This window comes from Pundamilia nyererei, unplaced genomic scaffold, assembly GCF_000239375.1.
Source record: "Pundamilia nyererei isolate P.nyererei 1_Seehausen unplaced genomic scaffold, PunNye1.0 scaffold00379, whole genome shotgun sequence".
NCBI classification, from domain to species: Eukaryota; Metazoa; Chordata; class Actinopteri; order Cichliformes; family Cichlidae; genus Pundamilia; species Pundamilia nyererei.
Genome location: NW_005187780.1, coordinates 28,739 through 29,996, shown reverse-complemented (window position 1 = coordinate 29,996; position 1,258 = coordinate 28,739). Strand labels below are relative to the sequence as shown.

At 51.5% G+C, this 1,258-nt stretch overlaps 1 protein-coding gene across 1 annotated transcript in view; it reads left to right on the top strand.

The window, feature by feature from the left end:
- The first annotated feature begins 6 nt into the window (after nucleotides 1–6).
- LOC102216212 (SUN domain-containing protein 1-like) overlaps nucleotides 7–1,258 on the top strand; it is an 8,532-nt gene continuing 7,280 nt past the window's right edge. The window contains exon 1 of the mRNA XM_005752783.2: nucleotides 7–58. Coding sequence (XP_005752840.1) covers nucleotides 7–58 — 52 coding nt within the window. The remainder of the gene's footprint in view (nucleotides 59–1,258) is intronic.

Here is a 1,258-nt window from a genome sequence, read left to right as displayed (position 1 = left end):
GGAGCCATGAGCCTGACGGAGTCCAGCCAGAGGGAGCTACAGCCCAACGGATCTCTGTGTGAGCAGCACACACACCTCAGAGGGTTTAATCAGCCTGCTGTTCACTCGTTCATGATGCTCACACACACACACACACACACACACACACACACACACAGTATTTCATGTTGGACTTGTATGTGATGATGTGCATGGCAGGAATCAGAAGCTGAATGGAGGGTGTAGCGTGTGCAGGCAGCAGTCATGGATACTTGGTGTGTGATGATGTTTAGGAGAGAAAAGATTGAATTGAACTTTATTTATAAAGCACCGAATCACAGCAGGGTGCAGATTTCCTTTCAAGCCGACTCTGTCTGTAAATGCATCGTCTCCACCTGCTGGTTGCTGTCTCTGTGCAGGCAGCAGGTGGAGTCTCACCAGAAAACTCCGCTGCTGCACCAACGCTGCCTCTGAAGTGGGCGGTGCTTTAACACTAATGTTGAAACTGTGTTCGTGGCGCCGGCTCAGAGCGGCTTTGCTGCAGCAGCGTGTTGTGAACAGTCGGGGTGTGACTGAAGGGTCACAGTGATCACCTGATGCGGAGGTCGCCGTGTGCACGCTCAGGTGTTCTCCGTAAACCTCGAGGCTCCACAGCCAAACTCGGAGCTTCCTGTTTGGAGCAGCGGTCACATGGTTCCTGTGTAGATGTTTCCTGTTGTGACTCCTGTGTTTTCTGTCGGTTAAACGCTCTGCTGACACCTACAGGTAACGACTGTAAGGACAGATGGCCTTCGCCGATGGATGCGGTCACGTCTTCTTCGTCCTCGTCCTCGTGGTCCTCCCTGGTTTCCTGTTTGTTGGGGTTCACGTGGAGCGCTGCTCTTTTCACAGGTTCAATACCCGCTCCGGCAGTCTGCGCCGCAGGCCGTGCAGATCGTTTTTACTCACATCCGCTCTGAGTCGCATGTGTTCAGTCGCAGCGTGAGGCCACAAAGCGTAAAGATGGTGTTGGCCTGTGACACAAACGGCAGCGCTGTCAGTCTCTTCTGTCTTTGAGTGTCTCTGAGCAGCTTGTGTAAGCGCGCAGTGCAAATACGAGTCGTAAAGATGCTTCAAAACAATTTATCTGACCCGTTATACATCCTGTGACTTCAAAGACACACACACACACACACACACCAGCATGAACAGGAAGCTGTGACGGTTTAAATTTGAATCTTATGTAAACAGAGTAAACGCCCTCCTGAGTAGATTTGACTTTGTGTTGCCGTGACAACCA